Source organism: Pseudophryne corroboree, chromosome 9 (assembly GCF_028390025.1).
Source record: "Pseudophryne corroboree isolate aPseCor3 chromosome 9, aPseCor3.hap2, whole genome shotgun sequence".
In the NCBI taxonomy this organism is placed as follows: domain Eukaryota; kingdom Metazoa; phylum Chordata; class Amphibia; order Anura; family Myobatrachidae; genus Pseudophryne; species Pseudophryne corroboree.
In genome coordinates, this window is record NC_086452.1 from 333,634,244 (window position 1) to 333,657,350 (window position 23,107).

The window sequence follows — 23,107 nt, forward strand, 5'->3', positions numbered from 1 at the left end:
TTTCCAGAACGGCTAGAGTCAGAAAATCTGACTCGCTGTTTATCCTATATGCACCCAACAAGCTGGGTGCTCCTGCTTCTAAGCAGACTATTGCTCGTTGGATTTGTAATACAATTCAGCTTGCACATTCTGTGGCAGGCCTGCCACAGCCAAAATCTGTCAATGCCCATTCCACAAGGAAGGTGGGCTCATCTTGGGCGGCTGCCCGAGGGGTCTCGGCTTTACAACTTTGCCGAGCTGCTACTTGGTCAGGGGCAAACACATTTGCAAAATTCTATAAATTTGATACCCTGGCTGAGGAGGACCTGGAGTTCTCTCATTCGGTGTTGCAGAGTCATCCGCACTCTCCCGCCCGTTTGGGAGCTTTGGTATAATCCCCATGGTCCTTATGGAGTTCCCAGCATCCACTAGGACGTCAGAGAAAATAAGAATTTACTCACCGGTAATTCTATTTCTCGTAGTCCGTAGTGGATGCTGGGCGCCCATCCCAAGTGCGGTTTATCTGCAATACTTGTACATAGTTACTGTTAACTAAATCGGGTTATTGTTGAGCCATCTGTTGAGAGGCTCTGTTGTTTCATACTGTTAACTGGGTTTCATATCACGAGTTGTACGGTGTGATTGCTGTGGCTGGTATGAGTCTTACCCGGGATTCAAAATCCTTCCTTATTGTGTACGCTCGTCCGGGCACAGTATCCTAACTGAGGCTTGGAGGAGGGTCATAGTGGGAGGAGCCAGTGCACACCAGGTAGTCTAAGATCTTTCTAGAGTGCCCAGCCTCCTTCGGAGCCCGCTATTCCCCATGGTCCTTACGGAGTTCCCAGCATCCACTACGGACTACGAGAAATAGAATTACCGGTGAGTAAATTCTTATTTTAAAAAATATATAAATAATACTTGTGCCTCCCAAAAAGACAAACCAAGTACCTAATCCCTTCTAATATAAATAGATATGCTATTACCAATAAAAAAAACAGCAAAAAAACATGTTTTAATTTTTTTTTATTAATTTCACCCACCAAAGTGTGGTGGATTGAAAATTACGAATTTACTGTCTTAAAGCACTGTTGTCGAATTTCTAAACTTCAATTGAATATACTTTTGTCGAATTGCCGCATTTGTACCATTGCAGAAAAGTCGAATTTGACAAAAGTCGAATTTCAAAAAGTCGAATTTGGAAAGTCCGTTTTTTTGACGGAAAGTACTGTATTGCATTGTCGATTTTTTTTTTTTTTTTTTTTTGGCGAAAAAGTCCAGTTTTTCGACAATTTTGTGAATTCGACCGCAATTGCATATACCCCATAGTGTTCATTACAAAATATATTTTTATATATAAATTGAGTTTTAACACACTTACTGAACATGAGTGGTTCTAAAAGGCCAAAAACTACCATTTTCATGAAGAATGGGAACATTATTTTTTTTTTTACAATGTTTAAAGACAATGCATATGTTTAATATGCCGTGCTAAAGTTGGTCTGGCGAAGAAGGGGAATTTACAGAGACATTACTCAAGTCTGCATCAGAAATATGATCAAGGCTTTCCACCTAATAGTGAATTAAGGAAGACTAAACTGAAATAAATGAAAAACAATTTAGGAGCGCAACAGCTCACATTCACAAAACCTATTTTGCAGTCCCATGCTGCGGCTGAAGCATCTTTCCGTATTACAGATATTTTAGTGAAACATAAGAAACCTTTCCAGGATAGTGAAATGTTGAAGGAAGCTTTCCTTAATGCTGGAAATGTTTTATTTGAAACATTTAAAAATAAAGATGACATCTTGAAAGCAATTAAAGATATTCCACTATCTAGTCAAACTACAGTGAGACGAGTAGAGGCAATTTGCAATGACTTACAGAACCAGCTGAGAAAACACATAAGTTTGATGAATCCACTGATATAGTGGATACTTCTCAATTAATTGTTTTTATAAGAATGGTATTTCCTGATATGATTTATAAGGAGGAGTTTTTTAACTCTCATCCCTATGAAGGGTAAAACTAGAGGTGAAGACATCTACAAAGGCTTTGCTAGTTTTGCCAAGGAAACTAGTCTTCCTCTTAGCAAACTAGTGTGCAGTGCTACTGATGGGGCCCCAGCCATGGTTGGCAAGAATAATGGGTTTCTTGCACTGTGTCAAAAAAATTAAGATTTTCCTGATTTTACAAGAATCCATTGTGTTATACATCAGAATGCACTGTGTGCTAAAGTTATAAACATGGCTGATGTTATGGACATTGCAATGAAAATCGAAAGACCGATTCTGAACCTCAAATCGTTGAACTCGTACTTACGAGTGTTCAAATTCAAGATGGAGTCTCTGAGAGCGGTGATCTCAGGTCTGGAGGAAGGGGAATTCTTAGTGTCTCTGGATATCAAGGATGCGTAAACAGCAAATTTCCTCTGGTTCTCTGCACTCCTGGAAACCACTGATGCTGCTGGTAGATGGAATACAGGAGGGTGCCTTGCTCCAAAAGTACAGATTTTCAAAGAAGGAATGAGACCATCCAACTGCGTCCAATGGTTTCTTTAACAGTTACATACTGAATCGATACCTTAACCACGTGATGACTTTAGACCACAGGTTCTCAAACTCGGTCCTCAGGACCCCACACAGTGCATGTTTTGCAGGTGCACAGCTGTATTAATTACTCACAGACACATTTTAAAAGGTCCGCAGGAGGAGTTAACTATTTAAATTGCGATTCTGTGAGGAGACCTGCAAAACAGGCACTGTGTGGGGTCCTGAGGACCGAGTTTGAGAACCTATGCTTTAGACTGATAACGCTTGTACTACATATCGGCTCACATGGAGAAGCAGACAGAACACACTTACTTTCGAGTTCTGTCTCAAAATTACGTAACAGTTTCTTTTAAGTGGAACACAGTATCAACTTCAGGCTGATAGAAACTAAATGTAAGTGTGTTTTTTTTATCTCGACTGCACATCAAAGGTTTCTTTCACATCAATGCTTAAGGGAAATAATAGATGATCCTCACCAACATAAAGTAGGGAAAGTTGTTTTAGTTTAAATTAAACCACAATGGTACAGCTTAGAAGAATGTCCGTCTAAGATGCAGCTAACCGCAGCAGACACATGTAAAGGACCTAGCGACAAACAGGAAAATGTGAATTCACCCTGCAGAAGTTACCCGGCTGTTGTCGTCATCCAGTGTTCGATAGAGTGTGTCTGGTGTTGTAGTTTTTAGCAGCGAAACGTGGACACTCTTCTAAGTTACTGTGTTCCATTTAAAAGAAACTGTTACGTGATTTCGAGACAGAATTAAAAAGTAAGTGTGTTCTGTCTGGTTCTTCATGTGAGACAATTATATAGTACAAGGGTTATCAGTCTAAAGTCGTCACATGGTTAAGGTATCTATCAAGGATGCGTACCTTCATATTCCAGTCTGGCCACCTCATCAGGCTTATCTATGGTTTGCAGTGCAGGACTGTCACTACCAGTTCCAGGCCCTGCCATTTGGTCTCTCCACAACACCGAGGGTGTTCACCAAAGTGATGGCAAACAAGGAGTGAACATAATTCCGTACCTGGACGATCTTCTGATAAAGGCACCATCCAGGGAGCGGTTGTTGGACAACATTTGCCTCTCAACCAGACTACTCCTGGATCACAGGTGGATTTTGAACCTACCAAACCAACCTGGAACCAACACAGAGGCTTCCTTTCCTGGGAATGATACTGGACACAGAGTCTCGGAAAGTACTCCTTCCCTTGGAAAAAGCAATGATAATCCAGTCAATGGTTCGGGCTGTCCTGAAGCCAAACCAGATCTCGGTGCATCTCTGCATATGCCTTCTAGAGAAAATGGTGGCCTCTTACGAGGTGATTCAGGGGGTCATTCCGACCTGATCGCATGCTAGCTATTTTTTGCAGTGCTGCGATCAGGTCAAAACTTGGCAAAACTTGCTGGCTGCGATCAACTCGGAATGACCACCAAGACACGCTATGCCAAGTGTTTCTGGACCTCTATGTTAGTACAGATGTGACCTAATACACCATTGCCGTAATCGCACCAAGCATCCCAAATCGGCACTCCAGATCCCGTGCGACTCGTCTTATTTGCACAAATAAAATAACTGGAAGCGACAAAACTTAACTGGACTGTGCTAATCAATTTAATATGTGGCATTTGTATGAGGGTGGTTCAATAAAGAAGATAACAAGACCTCTCATTGCATAAATTTATTCAACTCATATATGTTTAAGCAATAGTTTGGCTTTGGTACAGCATGTGTACCAACTGTACACCAAGTCATCTATGCCAGCATAGAAGAAATCCGTGTCAAGCTACTGAAGCCAGTCCATGACTTCTTGCTGAACTCCACCATTTGTTGCAAATTGCCCATCACCCAGGTTTTTTTTCAATGGTCCAAAGAGATGGAAATCACTTGGTGCCAGGTCAGGGTTGTATGGTGGTATTACCAGTACCTTCCTATGGTAGCACCATAATAACTACCACGTTAGGTTGGTTGAGTGTGTGCAGCAATACGATTTCTGTTCACAGCAACACAGATTGTTTTCGATTACTCTCCACAAACGGCTCAATGTGTCACAGAAGTGGTGGCTTGGGGGTGCCGGCACTAATGCTTCCGCCAGGGTTTATGCAGATTACATGCAATCTAGTTGTCTGCATGGAATATGCTGAAATGTCCCTCCAAAATTGGCCGCCGCCTAGGAGGAGACAGATCCTAGAGGTCCTACTTAGCGTTACCCAGAAGCGCCACCAGCAGAAAATGCAGAAAACTCATCTTTTGCTGTGAAACCCCTGGCAACGAGCATTAAACACTTGGCAAGAAGCATGGAACATAGAGCATGAAACCCATAGCAATGAGCATGGAACCCAGGGCATGAAACCCCTGACAACAAGCAGGTAATTTAAAAGTAATTGGAAGCCTTACTGTGGAGCATCATTTGTAAGGGACATTATTGTGTGTGGGGAATAAAATGGTGACAGGGGCATAACTGTGTGGCATAATGTGTAATATGCATAACAGTGTGTGGCATTTTGTGTAATGGGCATTATGAAGTGTGGAATAATGTGTAACGGGCATTACGGTGTGTTGCATATTATGTAATAGGCATTACCATGTGTGGCATAATGTGTAATGGCATTTGTGGTGTGAGGCATAATGTGTAATGGGCATTACCATTACAATATTCCTGTTCCCCAGTTGCTGATGATCGATGTTGTGCACGATAACCACTGAGATGTTCAGTTTGTCAGCAATATCACTAACTCAAGCTTCAATGTGCTACAAATTGTCATCTCTGGTCAGTGCCGGTGCTAACCGCTCAGCAAAGGGATGCAGTGCAGGGAGGCGCCAGGAAGGAGAGGCGCTCTCCCTGCTCTGCATCCCTGCTTTTGGGGATTCGGTGAAACCCGAACTTTGTACATGACTTGCTGCCCGCTGCTGCTGCGCCTATCATACAGGCAGCGGCGCCGGCAGCTGTGCGGCATACTGTATACTTCCACGCAACCTCCACGCTGTCTTACTCCGCAGCACCTCATCTTGCTGCTGCGGCCAGCTGCCAGGAAGCCCCGAGCCCCAGAATCCACACTGCCGCGAGCGTCAGCGCGCTACAGGAAAATCGCTCTCCTGGTCGTCAGCTATACAAGGCTGCCGATGTGAGCACAGGCAGCGCCGGAGCCAGTTACATGGCATCCCAAGGGGGTGGTCGTGGCTCCGAGTGCTCAGCAGCAGGTTAGATCTCTGGGCAGAGGGAGGTCATTTGTATTTAGGGAGGTGAGGACGTACGGGACTCTTTGGTAATTTGATAATTGTGAGGGGAGCTAGTCCTTGGCCCTCTTCTTACTGTGTAACCCCCCCCCCCTCTCTGTGTTCTGTCCCAGCCTTGTGTCTCTCTCGCCCCCCCCCCCAGTGTTCTGTCAAAGTCACTGTGTCACCCTCCCTCTGCCCTGTCACTGTGTCACCGTCCCTGTGTCCTGTCGCTGTGTCACCCTCCCCGTGTCCTGTCACTGTGTCACCCTCCCCGTGTCCTGTCACTGTGTCACACCCCCGTGTCCTGTCACTGTCACCCCCTGTTTCCTGTTACTGTGTCACCCCCCTGTGTCCTGTTACTGTGTCACCCCCTGTGTCCTGTTACTGTGTCACCCCCCTGTGTCCTGTCACTGTGTCACCCCCCAGTGTCCTGTCGCTGTGTCACCCCCATCAGTATCCTGTCACTGTGTCATCCCAGTATCCTGTCACTGTGTCACAACCCCCTCATTTTTTTTTGTCCCAGCTATGCCTCACAAACACCCCCCTCCCCCTCCCGGTGTTCCATCCCAGCCATTGTGTCAACCCCTTGATTTTTTGTCCCAGTCAATGTGTCACCCCCACTCTATTCTGTCCCAGCCATTGAGTCAACCTGCCTGTTTTCTGTCCCAGTCACCCCCCTCTGTGTTCTGTCCCAGACGCCGTGTGTCACTGTATCACAATCTGATGCAGGCCGTGAGCTAATTGGAGGCCGTGAGCAAATTTGAGCTCGCACACCAGCAGCCAATCTGCAGTGGCTCACAACCAGCGCCAGATGTGGCCTAAAATGTAAAGGGCATTGCTGTGTGTGTGTGGCATAGTGTGTTAAGGGCATTACTGTGTGAGGCATAATGTGTAAGGGACATTACTGTGTGTGACGTAAGGTGTAAGGGATACTGTGTGGCATAATGTGTATAACAGGTACTACTGTGGGGCATAACGTGTATAACGGGTACTACTGTGAGGCATAATGTGTATAAGGGGTACTACTGTGTGGCGTAACATGAATAAGGGGCATTATCGTGTGGTGTAACGTGAATAAGTGGCACTACCGTTTTACATAACGTGAATAAGGGCCACTACTGTGTGGTGTAATGTGATTTGTGAGACAATACCCTTTTTTGTGTTGTGAAATATGGAAGGGAAGGCGCAAATTTATAGTTTGCAGGGGGGTGCCGAACACCCTAGCACCGGCCCTGTCTGTGGTGGACGTGCTTGGCCGGCCGGATCACTGCTTATCTTGAATGTCTGTCCTGCCGTTATCAAAGGCACTGCACCAAAGCCAAACCTGTTTCCATGACATGACATTATCACCGTGTGTCCTTTAGACGCAGAAATCTGATCACACTACACACCTCACTGTGTGATCATGTTTTTGTCAGCCCTGCCATACAACAACTGATGTTGGGAAAGTATGACTGATATGAAGTGCAGACTAATGGCCATGAGTGGTAGCAGTGGTCTGGCCTGGTGGGAAATTAAACTGAAATAGAGAACATTACACACGTGAGCGGTCTGGTTGGACCACCCAAAAGGTTCCTCTGCCTTCCCGCATCCTCCCCCACTACTGATCAATCTGGATGGCAGGAGCCCCCACCCAGTGGCTGCAGACAATAGCAGCCACTGGGGAAGTATCAATTATAAACCCCCCCCCCCCCAAGCCCCCCTGTGTACCTGGTGGCTGACTGGGCTATTAAAATGAAAGTTGTTTTTTATGTTCCGATGGTGCTGTCCAATGTTCCGATACTTGGAGAGAACAAACTTCTTCTTCTTTTCTCTAACGTCCTAGTGGATGCTGGGGATTCCGAAAGGACCATGGGGAATAGCGGCTCCGCAGGAGACTGGGCACAAAAGTAAAAGCTTTAGGACTACCTGGTGTGCACTGGCTCCTCCCCCTATGACCCTCCTCCAAGCCTCAGTTAGATTTTTGTGCCCGAACGAGAAGGGTGCATACTAAGGGGCTCTCCTGAGCTGCTTAGAGTAAAAGTTTAAAGTAGGTTTTTTATTTTCAGTGAGACCTGCTGGCAACAGGCTCACTGCACCGAGGGACTAAGGGGAGAAGAAGCGAACTCACCTGCGTGCAGAGTGGATTGGGCTTCTTAGGCTACTGGACATTAGCTCCAGAGGGACGATCACAGGCCCAGCCATGGATGGGTCCCAGAGCCGCGCCGCCGGCCCCCTTACAGAGCCAGAAGACTGAAGAGGTCCGGAAAATCGGCGGCAGAAGACGTCCTGTCTTCAATAAGGTAGCGCACAGCACCGCAGCTGTGCGCCATTGCTCTCAGCACACTTCACACTCCGGTCACTGAGGGTGCAGGGCGCTGGGGGGGGGGGCGCCCTGAGACGCAATAAAAAAACACCTTTTTTGGCAAAAAATACATCACATATAGCTCCTGGGCTATATGGATGCATTTAACCCCTGCCAATTTATCCATAAAAAAGCGGGAGAAAGGCCGCCGAGAAGGGGGCGGAGCCTATCTCCTCAGCACACTGGCGCCATTTTGTCCTCACAGCTCCGTTGGAGGAAGGCTCCCTGACTCCCCTTTGCAGTCCTGAACTACAGAAACAGGGTAAAACAAGAGAGGGGGGGCACTAATTTGGCAGATAAATATATACAGCAGCTATATCAGGGAAAAACACTTATATAAGGTTATCCCTATATATATATAGCGCTCTGGTGTGTGCTGGCAAACTCTCCCTCTGTCTCCCCAAAGGGCTAGTGGGGTCCTGTCCTCTGTCAGAGCATTCCCTGTGTGTGTGCTGTGTGTCGGTACGTTGTGTCGACATGTATGAGGAGGAAAATGGTGTGGAGGCGGAGCAATTGCCTGTGTTAGTGATGTCACCCCCTAGGGAGTCGACACCTGACTGGATGGTCTTATGGAAAGAATTACGTGATAGTGTCAGCACTTTACAAAAGACTGTTGACGACATGAGACAGCCGGCAAATCAGTTAATACCTGTACAGGCGTCTCAAACACCGTCAGGGGCTCTAAAACGCCCGTTACCTCAGGTCGATACAGACACTGACACGGACACTGACTCCAGTGTCGACGGTGAGGAAACAAATGTATTTTCCAGTAGGGCCACACGTTACATGATCACGGCAATGAAGGAGGTTTTGAACATTTCTGATACTACAAGTACCACAAAAAAGGGTATTATGTGGGGTGTGAAAAAACTACCCGTAGTTTTTCCTGAATCAGATGAATTAAATGAGGTGTGTGATGAAGCGTGGGTTTCCCCCGATAAAAAAAACTGCTAATTTCTAAAAAATTATTGGCATTATACCCTTTCCCGCCAGAGGTTAGGGCGCGTTGGGAAACACCCCCTAGGGTAGATAAGGCGCTCACACGCTTATCAAAACAAGTGGCGTTACCGTCTCCTGATACGGCCGCCCTCAAGGAACCAGCTGATAGGAAGCTGGAAAATATCCTAAAAAGTATATACACACATACTGGTATTATACTGCGACCAGCAATCGCCTCAGCCTGGATGTGCAGTGCTGGGGTGGCTTGGTCGGATTCCCTGACTGAAAATATTGATACCCTGGACAGGGACAATATATTATTGACTATAGAGCATTTAAAGGATGCATTTCTATATATGCGAGATGCATAGAGGGATATTTGCACTCTGGCATCAAGAGTAAGTGCGATGTCCATTTCTGCCAGAAGAGGGTTATGGACGCGACAGTGGTCAGGTGATGCGGATTCCAAACGGCATATGGAAGTATTGCCGTATAAAGGGGAGGAGTTATTTGGGGTCGGTCTATCGGACCTGGTGGCCACGGCAACGGCTGGGAAATCCACCTTTTTACCCCAGGTCACCTCTCAGCAGAAAAAGATAACGTCTTTTCAGGCTCAGTCCTTTCGTCCCCATAAGGGCAAGCGGGCAAAAGGCCACTCATATCTGCCCCGGGGCAGAGGAAGGGGAAAAAGACTGCAGCAGACAGCCTCTTCCCACGAACAGAAGCCCTCCCCCGCTTCTGCCAAGTCCTCAGCATGACGCTGGGGCCTTACAAGCGGACTCAGGCACGGTGGGGGCCCGTCTCAAGAATTTCAGCGCGCAGTGGGCTCACTCGCAAGTGGACCCCTGGATCCTGCAGGTAGTATCTCACAAATTGGAATTCGAGACGTCTCCCCCTCGCCGGTTCCTGAAGTCTGCTTTACCAACGTCTCCCCCCGACAGGGAGGCGGTATTGGAAGCCATTCACAAGCTGTATTCCCAGCAGGTGATAATCAAGGTACCCCTCCTACAACAGGGAAAGGGGTATTATTCCACGCTGTTTGTGGTACCGAAGCCGGACGGCTCGGTGAGACCCATTTTAAATCTGAAATCCTTGAACACTTACATAAAAAGGTTCAAGTTCAAGATGGAGTCACTCAGAGCAGTGATAGCGAACCTGGAAGAAGGGGACTATATGGTGTCTCTGGACATCAAGGATGCTTACCTCCATGTCCCAATTTGCCCTTCTCACCAAGGGTACCTCAGGTTTGTGGTACAGAACTGTCACTATCAGTTTCAGACGCTGCCGTTTGGATTGTCCACGGCACCCCGGGTCTTTACCAAGGTAATGGCCGAAATGATGATTCTTCTTCGAAGAAAAGGCGTCTTAATTATCCCTTACTTGGACGATCTCCTGATAAGGGCAAGGTCCAGAGAACAGTTAGAGATCGGAGTAGCACTATCTCAAGTAGTACTACGACAGCACGGATGGATTCTAAATATTCCAAAATCGCAGCTGATTCCGACGACACGTCTGCTGTTCCTAGGGATGATTCTGGACACAGTACAGAAAAAGGTGTTTCTCCCGGAGGAGAAAGCCAGGGAGTTATCCGACCTAGTCAGGAACCTCCTAAGACCAGGCCAAGTGTCAGTGCATCAATGCACAAGGGTCCTGGGAAAGATGATGGCTTCTTACGAAGCGATTCCATTCGGCAGATTCCACGCAAGAACTTTTCAGTGGGATCTGCTGGACAAATGGTCCGGATCGCATCTTCAAATGCATCAGCGGATAACCCTGTCTCCAAGGACAAGGGTGTCTCTCCTGTGGTGGTTACAGAGTGCTCATCTCCTAGAGGGCCGCAGATTCGGCATTCAGGATTGGGTCCTGGTGACCACGGATGCCAGCCTGAGAGGCTGGGGAGCAGTCACACAGGGAAAAAATTTCCAGGGCTTGTGGTCAAACATGGAAACGTCACTTCACATAAATATCCTGGAACTAAGGGCCATTTACAATGCCCTAAGTCAGGCAAGGCCTCTGCTTCAGGGTCAGCCGGTGTTGATCCAGTCGGACAACATCACGGCAGTCGCCCACGTAAACAGACAGGGTGGCACAAGAAGCAGGAGGGCAATGACGGAAGTTGCAAGGATTCTTCGCTGGGCGGAAAATCATGTGATAGCACTGTCAGCAGTGTTCATTCCGGGAGTGGACAACTGGGAAGCAGACTTCCTCAGCAGACACGATCTTCACCCTTGGGAGTGGGGACTTCACCCAGAAGTCTTCCACATGATTGTGAACCGTTGGGAAAAACCAAAGGTGGACATGATGGCGTCCCGCCTCAACAAAAAACTGGACAGATATTGCGCCAGGTCAAGGGACCCTCAGGCAATAGCTGTGGACGCTCTGGTAACACCGTGGGTGTACCAGTCAGTATATGTGTTCCCTCCTCTGCCTCTCATACCCAAGGTACTGAGAATCATAAGAAGGAGAGGTGTAAAGACTATACTCGTGGCTCCGGATTGGCCAAGAAGGACTTGGTACCCGGAAATTCAAGAGATGCTCACGGAAGACCCGTGGCCTCTACCTCTAAGAAAGGACCTGCTCCAGCAGGGACCATGTCTGTTCCAAGACTTACCGCGGCTGCGTTTGACGGCATGGCGGTTGAACGCCGGATCCTGAAGGAAAAAGGCATTCCGGATGAAGTTATCCCTACCCTGATCAAAGCCAGGAAGGATGTAACTGTGCAACATTATCACCGTATTTGGCGTAAATATGTTGCGTGGTGTGAGGCCAGGAAGGCCCCTACAGAGGAATTTCAACTGGGTCGATTCCTGCATTTCCTGCAAACAGGACTGTCTATGGGCCTCAAATTAGGGTCCATTAAGGTTCAAATTTCGGCCCTGTCAATATTCTTCCAAAAAGAACTAGCTTCAGTTCCTGAAGTTCAGACGTTTGTCAAGGGGGTACTGCATATACAGCCTCCTTTTGTGCCTCCAGTGGCACCTTGGGATCTCAATGTAGTTTTGGGATTCCTAAAATCACATTGGTTTGAACCACTCACCACTGTGGACTTAAAATATCTCACATGGAAAGTGGTAATGCTGTTAGCCCTGGCTTCAGCCAGGCGTGTATCAGAATTGGCGGCTTTATCCTATAAAAGCCCTTACCTAATTTTTCATACGGACAGGGCAGAATTGAGGACTCGTCCTCAATTTCTCCCTAAGGTGGTTTCAGCATTTCACTTAAACCAGCCTATTGTGGTGCCTGCGGCTACTAGGGACTTGGAGGATTCCAAGTTGCTGGACGTAGTCAGGGCCCTGAAAATATATGTTTCCAGGACGGCTGGAGTCAGAAAATCTGACTCGCTGTTTATCCTGTATGCACCCAACAAGCTGGGTGCCCCTGCTTCTAAGCAGACGATTGCTCGTTGGATTTGTAGTACAATTCAGCTTGCACATTCTGTGGCAGGCCTGCCACAGCCAAAATCTGTAAAAGCCCATTCCACACGGAAAGTGGGCTCATCTTGGGCGGCTGCCCGAGGGGTCTCGGCTTTACAACTTTGCCGAGCAGCTACTTGGTCAGGGGCAAATACGTTTGAAAAATTCTACAAATTTGATACCCTGGCTGAGGAGGACCTGGAGTTCTCTCATTCGGTGCTGCAGAGTCATCCGCACTCTCCCGCCCGTTTGGAAGCTTTGGTATAATCCCCATGGTCCTTTCGGAGTCCCCAGCATCCACTAGGACGTTAGAGAAAATAAGAATTTACTTACCGATAATTCTATTTCTCATAGTCCGTAGTGGATGCTGGGCGCCCATCCCAAGTGCGGATTGTCTGCAATACTTGTACATAGTTATTATTGTTGTGAGCCATCTTTTCAGAGGCTCCTCTGTTATCATGCTGTTAACTGGGTTCAAATCACAAGTTGTACGGTGTGATTGGTGTGGCTGGTATGAGTCTTACCCGGGATTCAAAATCCTTCCTTATTGTGTACGCTCGTCCGGGCACAGTATCCTAACTGAGGCTTGGAGGAGGGTCATAGGGGGAGGAGCCAGTGCACACCAGGTAGTCCTAAAGCTTTTACTTTTGTGCCCAGTCTCCTGCGGAGCCGCTATTCCCCATGGTCCTTTCGGAGTCCCCAGCATCCACTACGGACTATGAGAAATAGAATTATCGGTAAGTAAATTCTTATTTTTTTCTTTTCTTCTTTGTAAAAAAACATCGAAAAAAAAGTTTTTTTACATAACATCATTTTGTACAAGATTAAATTCATGTTCTTCACCTAATTCACTCATAAAAAAAACCCCGACCCTTTCTGAGCGGTTTTTGGAAAAACAGTTAAGTGGTTAAAACAAAATCCTGTGCAGTTGAAGTTGCAGCCCAGTGTCTGTAGTACACTGTCGGTGGTATTTCTCATACGTCCTAGAGGATGCTGGGGTCACTTCAAGAACCATGGGGTATAGACGGGATCCGCAGGAGACATAGGCACTTTAAGACTTTCAAACGGTGTGACCTGGCTCCTCCCTCTATGCCCCTCCTCCAGACTCCAGTTTAGAATCTGTGCCCAGTGAGACTGGATACACTCTGAGGAGCTCTACTGAGTTTCTGTGAAAAGACTTTGTTAGGTTTTTATGTTCAGGGAGAACTGCTGGCAACAGTCTCCCTGCTTCGTGGGACTTAGGGGAGAGAAGTCTCACCTTGCTTTGTCTGTGATGTGAGTAAGACACAAATTTAAGGAAAATTCCACTATGCTACGTCTCTTGAAGCTGCGCAGCCGCATTGGGCATCTCGTGCCACATGGCGTATTGCAGCTTGGTGTATGAGAACACATCTGGGAATTGCATGTTAAATTATTTAGTAGTTCATTTTTATAACAGAATCCCTGCATTTTTCTTAGGAGAAAACTGATACATGATTTTGCTTCTGTCCAAAGATAATTACTTTTCTTCTCTGCAATTATACCTGACATAATGTTTATTACTCTAATTATTTTAAAAGGTTTCTCGGTTTTAATTATGCGTTGTGCATTTAGTTCTTTGTGATAACCATATCTGAAAATACTTTTTACTTTTAGGTTTGAAAGGATGTTTGCCGGTCAGACTAATAGAGCCGCAGAAACCCAGGTAATTAGACATTGCTTTTAAAAAATAGCAATATCAAATCAAATCCATATACAAATTTCAATTTTAAATTGTACCTATTCATACTACTCCCTATTGAAGTATACTTTATAAAGCCATTGCTTTTGTATTCATAGCTGATGTACCTGATAGCTGATGTGACTGATGTTACTGATGACTGATTGATAACTGATATAATTGATGACTGATAGACAATTTTTTTGTTGTCTTAAATTGCTTCTTGGAATGCTGAGTAACTATCATCTGTGTTCTGTTTCTTATCTCACTTCATATGATTCTGGCAGATTTTAAAATCCTCTCTTATGACTTATTATTCCCTAAAATATTATAGGCATAATGTATTAATAAGCTGGTCAAGTGTATAATAATACTTTCAAATAGGAGGGTAAATAAGGTGGCTTTCTGAAAAATGCTAGATAAAAAACGTCAAAATCAAAGCAGCACTCCCACCTATATGGTTCATTTTAATAAAAAATTCTCCAACCTAGCTGCAGGGCCAGCGTAAGCCGTGGGGGAGGGGGGAACCAGGGCACTTAAGATAAGGGGGCCCCCTGGACGGGGGTGAGGGTATATTGGATTGTGCATACCTCTCAAGGGGACCCATTCCAGACAGCACAAAATGTTCTGATTCTGGTCTTTCCTCTGGATTCAGTATGGGATCCCGACAGTCGGGATCCTGACTGTCATAAGACCGACACCAGAAACCCGCCAGGCGGGATCCCGATGGCGAGTACAGTGTGTCCCCTTGCAGGCTCGCTGCACTCGCCACACTAATGTATTACCCCTTGGGGTGGAGTGGACCACCACCCAAGTGGGGATTCCGGGCCCTGGTCGGAACTCCGACTGCTGGGTTTCCCATGGCTGTCGGGATTCTGGCGTCTGTATCCTGACTGCCGGGATCCCGACAGCCGGGAGACTAACTGCTACCATTCCCTCTTAATATACGAATGGCATCACCTGTGCAGAACTATTTATTTGAGAAGAAAGGTATTTCAATACAGATAGGGAGGAGATGCTGGGATCCCTGGGCCACCTACAGTTCTTCTCCCCCCCCCCCTCCCAATCTATCCATTTGCTGGTCGGGAATCTCCATCAGTAGGTCTTAAAACCTGATACTTCTTTGTTCCTTGCCCGCACTGCACACTGTCTTCACATTCTGGCTGCCTGGTTCTGCTGCTGCACAAGAGGGATAGCTAGTGATGTCAGTGTGCTCCAGCTGGGGGGGGGGGGTGCCCAACACAGGGGTGCCTGTGGTCAAGTATGCCCTGCGTGCTCCCCACCTTAATCTAGCTATGCCTTACTGGAGCCTTGTCTTTTTAATGCATTGCATTTCCCATGACTTCTCAGCAAATTACCATGACTTAATTTACTATCTATATGGCTAATGTAGGTGGTGTAAGCAGGAGGACCAATCGCAAGGGGTGTAGTACGGCTGACCGGCGGTCTCCTGACCGCCGGTCAGATTACCGACGGCGGGATCCCGGCAGCCTACCGACGCCGGGATCCCGGCGGGGAGGGGCGAGTGCAGCAAGCCCCTTGCGGGCTCGATGCGCTCGCCACGCTGCGGGCTCGGTGGCGACCTGCGGTCGCCACGGGTTCTATTCCCACTCTGGGTGTCGTGGACACCCACGAGTGGAAATAGTCCCTGTTGGTCGGCATGCCGACCATCGGGACAGTGACCCGTCGGGCTGGTGGAGGAGGTCATGTGACTGTCGGTCAACTGACCGGCGGTCACATGAATACCACCCATCGCAAGGCATAATTACTTGATTGTTGCTTGTCATTGGTCTTTCAAGTGACACGCATCATTTTTCAGCCAGTCCTGTGATAAAGGGCAGCCCTGTGATATACAATTGTATGCATCGATACTTGGGTGGGTAGACACTTAATACAATTTTTAAAACCGTAACATAGTAACATAGTAACTAAGGTTGAAAAAAGACAATTGTCCATCGAGTTCAACCTATTTGTGGTCTCCTTTGCAGTCTTATTATAGGACTAGTTATTTTTATGTTAGGACTAGTTATATTAACTATAATGCGTGCCTACGCACCATAACCCTTAATATCTTTATCCAATAGGAATTTATCTAACCCATTCTTAAAGGTGTTGACTGAGTCCGCCATTACTACTCTCTCATGCAGGGAATTCCAAACACGTATTGTCTTTACTGTGAAAAAACCTTTTCGCCTCAGTGTGCGGAATCTCCTCTCCTCTAACCTAAGCGAGTGACCACGTGTCCTCTGTGCTGATCTTATAGAAAACAGGTCCCTCCCAAGCTCTGTGTATTGACCCCTTATATATTTGTAGATGTTGATCATGTCCCCTCTTAGTCTCCTCTTTTCCAATGTAAACATGCCTAGCCTTGCAAGCCTTTCCTCGTATTCCAGCGTTTCCATGCCCTTGATTAGTTTGGTTGCCCGCCTCTGAACCTTTTCTATCTCCAGGATATCCTTTTTGTAATATGGTGCCCAAAATTGCACACAGTATTCAAGATGAGGCCTCACTAGTGGTTTATATAATGGGAGTATAATACTCGCGTCCCTTGCATCAATTCCCCTTTTTATGCATGCTAATATCTTATTAGCCTTCTTTGCTGCACTCCTACTTTAGGTACTGCTGCTTAATTTGTTATCTATGTGAACCCCTAAGTCTTTTTCCAGTACAGAATCCCCTAATATTACCCCATTTAGTACGTAGGTGTTACTTTTGGTCTTGCCTCCACAGTGCATTACCTTACACTTCTCTGTGTTGTATCTCATTCTCCATTTAGCTGCCCATGCTTCCAGTTTAGTTAAGTCGTTCTGAAGAGACTCGGCATCCCCCTCCATATTTATAACCTTACACAATTTGGTATCGTCTGCGAAAATTGATACCATGCTCTCTAGACCTACTGTTAGGTCGTTGATGAAAATGTTGAACAAAAGTGGTCCAAGTACAGACCTATGTGGCACACCACTTAGTACTTTAGTCCAATTTGAAAATGATCCGTTGACCACAACGCGCTGCTCCCTATTATCTATCCAATTACTGACCCAAGTGCATATTATGCTCCCCAGCCCTATTTCTTGTAGCTGGTAGATAAGACGCATGTGTGGTACAGTGTTGAAAGCTTTGGCAAAGTCTAAAAAGATTATATCCACCTCCTTACACTGATCCAGGTTCGCACTTACTGTTTCATAAAGGCCAAGTAAGTTGGTCTGACATGATCTGTCCTTCACAAATCCATGTTGGTTCCTTTTAATGACCTTATTTGCTTCAAGGAACTTTTGAATACTGTCCCTTAGAATACCTTCCAATACTTTCCCCACTATAGATGTAAGACTAACTGGTCTATAATTACCTGGTTCAGCTTTGCTCCCCTTTTTAAATATCTCCGCTATATGCAAGTCTTTGGGAACCATACCTGATTTAACCGAATCCATGAAGATCAAAAATAGAGGTCTTGCTAGTTCAGCGTGCAGCTCCATAAGAACCCTCAGGTGAATTCCATCGGGACCGGGTGACTTATTAATCTTTAACTTTTTTAATCGGTCACAGACTACCTCCTCCCACAAATAAGCATTTAGCAGCGGGACATTATCTTTGTTGAGATTTTGTGTTCGACCCAGCATTTTGTCTTCTTTGGTAAATACCGTTGAAAAAAACTTGTTTAGTTTGTTTGCTATGTCATTATCATTTTTAATTAAGACTCCCCTCTTGTCCTTTAAAGGGCCTATACTCTCCTTCTTTAGTCTTTTGCTGTTGATGTACTTAAAATTTTTTTGGGGGGGTTTCGCTTTGCTTTTCTTTGCTACTAGTTTTTCAGTTTCTACTTTAGCCGCTCTTATTTCTTTTGTGCATATTTTGTTACAGTCCTTATAGTGTTGAAATGACTCCGCACCCCCCTCAGATTTGTATTTTTTAAATGCTCGTCTTTTTTTGTTAAACCACATTGGCACTTTTTAATCTCATCAGTCTCAGGTTTCCCGCAGGCAGTAAGTACCCTTTTCACTGCCAGCTCCTGTACATTCTCTTTCATCTTTTAACATAGCCTATAAAATGTCAGGTAAGGCAAAATAAGCATTGTTGGCCATTACATTATTGATGACAGTCTTGTACTACTTTGGTAAGTACCTCGACGATTGGATAAACTGGCACACATGGCGAACACCATCTTGATTAAAGATTGTACTTTGATCCGGAAACAGGTTGGAGCATATAAACCTTCAAGATGACATTCACAAGCAATTTTAAAGATGCATTGGCCTGGCGGGTGGACACATAAAGCCTCAAGATTCTGTTAGCCACCGCGCATGACTAATGGCACCTGCCTTAGACTTGACGAGATCATCGGGAACCTCCCTGGCTTTAATGGCAGAAGCAATACGAAACAAATACTGCTTATCAGTACTTAGAAGAGAAAGGTCTATGTCAGGGAACTCACAATCAATAGAATGATATTTCACAATGGGAAGGTCCTCACAACCACTAAGGAGGTTCCCGATGGGGCTAGAGAAACCTTTGGGGTCAGAAGTTTGATCATCGACATGGATTAAAAGGTGACGAAGTGGCAGTTCATTAAAATGCAGAAGGCAGATGACCTACTGAAGAGGCCTTCCAAGTCTACTTTCCAGGAGTCTGGTGACACCTCCACGAATGCCAATGTTGGTATTCATTCTGTCGCAGCCAACGACACGAATATATATCACACCCCACTGGCCTCCTTATCAAAGTATGTTTCTAATATGTCAGCACTACAGCCTGACCTTGGTGATACGTGTCCAGTGTATTGTGAACCTGGTTTCTTAACGAGAATAATGTTCTTCTCTAATGGTTCTTTGGAAGTACTTGGCACCCTGCTTTCCTCTAGATAACGTGCTATCACAACAGCTATCACAGTACAATCCACCCCTACCTAAATTGAACTGTGATCTGGCTACATTGATATGATTGACAGGGATTTGTGCAAATTAATCTCCTACGGTTCTTAACTATGTTGACTCACCATTATTGGAAGAAATGCTTCTGAAAAGAGATGTTCCCATGACCTGGAACTTTGAGGCTTATCTTTACAACACACTCAGGCAGTTAAGCGCACTGTACAACTAGTCACAGATGCTTCCAGCAAAGTCGTTGCAGTTGAAGCAAGAGCTGGTTTTATTCGAGCCACTCTCCAAGGAAACAAATGCATCATTTTGATAACAAACCCCAACCCAATATAAACACTGATTATGATGATATACTTACCTTACGCATACTTATGTGTCTTCTTTAAACCTGACTATGGAGGTCATTCAGCAGAACACACAGTTCGGCGATGTCAGCCTTCTGAGCGTGCCCGGGGGCCAAAATGTGATAGAATCTCAGGTGGATGCGATCTAATTTTGATTGACAATGGCAGGCATGGGGGGGTTGTGAGGGAGTGCTCCGTCCAACAGAGACGTGGCCAGACTGTTATAGGGATGGCTGCGTGACGTCCGCAATTCCTAGGTCAGTGATGCAGTAGCAATTCGATTGTGATCACGACGATGGGCGAGACTTGGGGCGGCCCCCAGCATGCAATCGTACCGAATAGCAAATTCTGCTTTTTAGCAGAATCTGCCACTCAACCTGAAAAGGGTCCTATGACTTTAACCAATTTTGTTCATATGCCCACAAGGTAAGGAGGTTGGTTTGGGCATGGGATGGAACCCCAAGTGCAGATACCTCACCCATTAAGTATAGATTGAGCTAAAGGCTGCACAAGACACAACTTGATTTCTTCAAAAATCCTCGGATTTTCACTACTTTTGCCAGTTTCAATGACCTTTTCACACCAATCACAAATGATTCTCGGGTCATGGCGATTTTTAATCGTACATTGGGAGCCCCAAAGATCTCTTTTATAACTTCCATGGCCAACTTTGAGGTTGGACCGACCAAACTTCAAAAACACGTAATTTAAAAAAATGTTACTAAAAAATGTAAACTTTGAGGTGCTTGCCAGAACTATTAAGATAGGTATTAACTATTAAGATTAAGGGGGTCATTCAGAGTTGATCGCTCGCTAGCAACTTTTTGCAGCGCTGCGATCAGATAGTCGCCGCCTATGGGGAAGGCTTTTGCAGGCGAGCAGTACAAAAAAGTTTTTTTTAAGTTTCTGAGTAGCTCTGGACTTACTCAGCCGCTACGATCACTTCAGTCTTTTTGAAATTGAAGTCAGACACTCGCCCTGCAAACGCTTGGACACGCCTGCGTTTTTCTAAACACTCCCAGAAAACGGTCAGTTGACACCCATACACGCCCTCTTTCTGTCAATCACCTTGCGATCGGCTGTGCGAATGGATTCTTCGTTAAATCCATCACCCAGCACCGATCCTCTTTGTACCCGTACGACGTGCCTGCGCATTGCGATGCATACGCATGCGCAGTTTTGCCGAGTTTTGACCTGATCGCAGCACTGCAAAAAGTTGCTAGTGAGTGATCAACTCGGAATGACCCCCTAAGATGGTAAGAATTTAAATTTTGCACAGTTGACATTGACCCCAAATGGTAACTTTTGGGCTTTAAGTCCAAACTCTACTGTCATTTTCATGTTTTTCGACCCACCCTATTGACACAGTCTAAAAAAGTGTACAGTAAGTATCTAGATCAGTTTTGTGAAAGTAGATACATTATAATGATGGAAAATTGTACATTTTGTCCTGTTTTTTTATATAATGGCCACAAATTTACACTATAGTAATTTTACTATGGTCAGTACCACTGGCAGCTTTGCCGGGCCCCTGGTATGATTTAGGTGGCCACGGCCAACTAGGGGAGGTGTGGCCAGGCCCCCTCTGTGCAAAAATGTAAAAAATAGTCTATGTGCATGCTGCTTGGTGGTCAGCCAGGGGCAGATAGAGGGGAGAGTGGTGCGAACGCTCTCCCCTCTGCAGCCGCACATCATTCAGGGAGAGAGGACTAACTGCTGCTGCAGCAACCTCCCTCCACAGCCAAGCACACAGCAGCATATGCTGGGCTTGGGAGAGAGGCTGCTGTAGCAGCAGTTACTTCTTTCTCCCTGCATGAAGTACTGCGTCGCTGCCTGTTACAGGAGTGTAGGGGGCACGACCCTCCCACTAGGTCCCTCTAACAGGTCCTGGCCTGGGTAAAGAGAATCCCACACAACCCCCTTCCCCGGCGCCACTGACTAAGTTACTAATAAAAGGTACTTCCTTGGCAAGAAATAAAATATTATAGAAGTTTTGCTTCTGTAAAAAAGCTATGAATATATTATGTATAACAGCAGAAATATGAGCGAGGGTTCTGCCCCTTAACATGTTTTCTGTGCACACTACTATGGCAGCTTTACGAATATTACATTTAGGTGCAAAATAGACATTAAACCATAGAAACCAATGAAACCCTTGTCATTGTCTAGCTTGCACTATACTGGTAAATGCTTACTACTGATTATTGTATGTGGTTCAGTGCAAATTTTGCACCTGTTATTGTAAACTAGCAGTTCTACCCGTTCTTCGCACGGGAGTTTCTGATTTTCACAGTTGTAAATGTAAATGATTGTTAAAAATTTGGTAAATATATAGAGATGTAAATTTGAGACATCTTAATGTTAGTTAATATAAATCCATGGTTCTTGGCGTGGTTCTTGGCGTTACCCGAGGAGCACCTGTAGCAGATACGGTAAAAATTGACAGGACCATTTTTGTAGTTCTACACACTGGGGATGCAATCCAAATTTTTATCCGATTGTCCATCTGGGCGTTATCGTTCACGCAGCGCAAACCAGGCATCGGTAATGACGTCATAATGTCAGCCCCCAGTTCATACCTTCTAATTACGCAGTTTTCCTATTTCCCACCTGAAGAATACCTATATTAGATTTCAGCTTCCTAACATATTGGGAAGTAAGAGAATTAGTGATGAATCAGTGAGTAAGTGAGGACTTTTGTGTGTGTGTGTGTGTGTGTGTGTGTGTGTGTGTGTGTATATGTATGTGTATATATATATATATATATATTTATTAGGCACTCTTCACACCATCCGCCCCCTTAACCCTTGAATGCCCTTGTGGCGTGTGAAATATTTTTATTTTCTCTATCGTCCTAAGTGGATGCTGGGGTTCCTGAAAGGACCATGGGGAATAGCGGCTCCGCAGGAGACAGGGCACAAAAGTAAAGCTTTTACAGGTCAGGTGGTGTGTACTGGCTCCTCCCCCTATGACCCTCCTCCAGACTCCAGTTAGATTTTTGTGCCCGGCCGAGAAGGGTGCAATTCTAGGTGGCTCTCATAAAGAGCTGCTTAGAGAGTTTAGCTTAGGTTTTTTATTTTACAGTGATTCCTGCTGGCAACAGGATCACTGCAACGAGGGACAGAGGGGAGAAGAAGTGAACTCACCTGCGTGCAGGATGGATTGGCTTCTTGGCTACTGGACATGAAGCTCCAGAGGGACGATCACAGGTACAGCCTGGATGGTCACCGGAGCCACGCCGCCGGCCCCCTCACAGATGCTGAAGCAAGAACAGGTCCAGAATCGGCGGCTGAAGACTCCTGCAGTCTTCTTAAGGTAGCGCACAGCACTGCAGCTGTGCGCCATTTTCCTCTCAGCACACTTCACACGGCAGTCACTGAGGGTGCAGGGCGCTGGGGGGGGGGCGCCCTGGGAGGCAAATGAAAACCTTTAAAAAGGCTAAAAATACCTCACATATAGCCCCAGAGGCTATATGGAGATATTTACCCCTGCCTAAATGTACTAAATAGCGGGAGACGAGCCCGCCGAAAAAGGGGCGGGGCCTATCTCCTCAGCACACGGCGCCATTTTCTGTCACAGCTCCGCTGGTCAGGAAGGCTCCCAGGTCTCTCCCCTGCACTGCACTACAGAAACAGGGTATAACAGAGAGGGGGGGCAAAATAAAGGGCAATATATTAATATAAAAGCAGCTATAAGGGAGCACTTAATCATAAGGCTATCCCTGTCATATATAGCGCTTTTTGGTGTG

General features: G+C 45.9%; 1 protein-coding gene across 3 annotated transcripts in view; it reads left to right on the plus strand.

Moving 5' to 3' along the window:
• The window catches only part of TOM1 (target of myb1 membrane trafficking protein), a 328,587-nt gene that overhangs the window by 200,312 nt on the left and 105,168 nt on the right, over positions 1-23,107 (plus strand). For all 3 annotated transcript variants that reach the window (XM_063940583.1, XM_063940581.1, XM_063940582.1), the window contains one exon: positions 14,078-14,126. In XM_063940583.1, coding sequence (XP_063796653.1) covers positions 14,078-14,126 — 49 coding nt within the window. The remainder of the gene's footprint in view (positions 1-14,077; positions 14,127-23,107) is intronic.